Genomic DNA, 1,775 nt, shown 5'->3' with positions numbered 1-1,775 from the left:
TTATGAGTTTACTTCCTCCAAAAATAAAATATAATTGCTTATGTTATTTTTCTAGGATAAGACATAATTTCGTTTTATTCAATTGCAAATTTGTGCATTATCTGTCCTAATATTTCTCATTAAAATATATGCTCTTTTAGAATGCCAAACATGTAAAATCTTCTATACTAGTAAAAAGACGCATTTTTAATTTTATAAGAGTTACCTTAGATATTTTCCTCTGATTTTTCAGAGTTGTTATCTCTAGCCTTTTTGAATACAAATATAAAGACTATAGCAACAAAAATAATAGTAATGACAATGATTGCACCAATAACAATCAGCAAAATGCTCCACCAAGGTAACCCACTTTCATCCGTTTGATCAGCATCTCCTTTTTCAAGATTATCATCATTATCTTCTTTTGTTGTCAACATAGAAGGGAATTTTTGATCAATATTGTCTAATGTGAAAACTCCTTCTTTAGTTGACAAAGAAGCGGTAAACTCTGGGAATAAGAATTCATCATCATCGGTTGCAGCAGATGCAGATGCCGTTGGCTGCCAAGAAATTGTGACATTACCTGACACGCTCACATTTGCTTTAACTTTCTCATATTGACTCATTGTTGCTCTAAATTCTGCACATGCCGATGGTCCAAGAGTTCCATTTCTATCCTTATGACCATCAAGAGGAAAATATGAATATGCGAAGTCGAAATATTGATCCCTGTTATAGAAATATGTAAGATTCTTTTTCGAAATTAAAGATAAACTTTGCATTTTAATTTTTCGAGAGTTCTCTGAATATATAATTGATAGACCTATTTTGATATTTCCTTTTCTTAACGTTGATACTATAGATTCAGAACCTGATTCAATTGTCTTGTTATCAGATATATAGGAAAAATAAACAGATGGAGTTGTCCATACACATTGAAGCTTGAGTGCTTGATTTGCTTTGATAATACTAATGGGATATGTATAATCTAATTGTTGTCCAGATTCACCTCGTCTTGTGATGGATGATCCAAGGACTGCTAGAGGATTTGCAAATTCATCAGATTCTTCATAAATAAAATCAGTTGTATATCCATTTGATTTGGCAAAATATGGTTTTATTGAGAATGATGTATTTGCTGCAAGAAGAACCGAACCCCTAATACAATACTTTTCTCCCGGAGTAATAATTTGTGTTGCCATTGATGATAAATGGGAATGAGGGGAAATCCAATTTTCACAATCAGTTTTAAACTGATCCAGATTATCCTGTGATGATTTAATTCGGGCATATGTTACCCGATGGCGTAAATTGTTTAACATCTTTTAAAAATGAAGCAATAGATTCAATTTTGTAATTCAAAATTGATATTAATTTCATTTTATTATCAAATTTTTGTAAATTATCTGTCAAAAAAAATCTGAATTTTTAGATTGTTTCAACAATTACTTTTTCATTTTCAAATTAAAGCACATTTCTTACAAAGAGAAATTTATAACTTTCTGAATTTTTATGTAATTTTATCAAAAGCAATTTAAATTGAATATACTCAGAATGATCAGACTTTTTCAGATTTATTTTCAATTTTTTTATATCAAGTTGCATAATTCTGTGGCAAGAAATTGTAAGATTCATAATTGATTTAATTCAAATTTTGAAATGAATTGAAGGAAACGAGTGTTATCGTTTAATTCAAATTTTTATTTTGAAGGAATTTACGCCGTTGGAATAAAATTCAACTTCTCCATGGGTAATAATTCAACTAAAATATTTTTATATGCTAAAATCAATTCACC

At 29.3% G+C, this 1,775-nt stretch overlaps 1 protein-coding gene across 1 annotated transcript; it reads right to left on the bottom strand.

The window, feature by feature from the left end:
* Positions 1–206: 206 nt before the first annotated feature.
* TVAGG3_0839240 (glycoprotein 38 family) lies at positions 207–1,181 on the bottom strand (the record flags this gene model as incomplete). The annotated part of the gene is made up of 1 exon (XM_001327333.1): positions 207–1,181. The coding sequence occupies one exon, from the start codon at positions 1,179–1,181 to the stop codon at positions 207–209; it is 975 nt and encodes a 324-aa protein (XP_001327368.1).
* Positions 1,182–1,775: the final 594 nt, after the last annotated feature.

Source organism: Trichomonas vaginalis, chromosome VI (assembly GCF_026262505.1).
Source record: "Trichomonas vaginalis G3 chromosome VI, whole genome shotgun sequence".
Classification (NCBI taxonomy): Eukaryota; Parabasalia; order Trichomonadida; family Trichomonadidae; genus Trichomonas; species Trichomonas vaginalis.
Note: the sequence above shows the minus strand (reverse complement) of the source record. Positions and strands in the feature narration are given on the sequence as shown.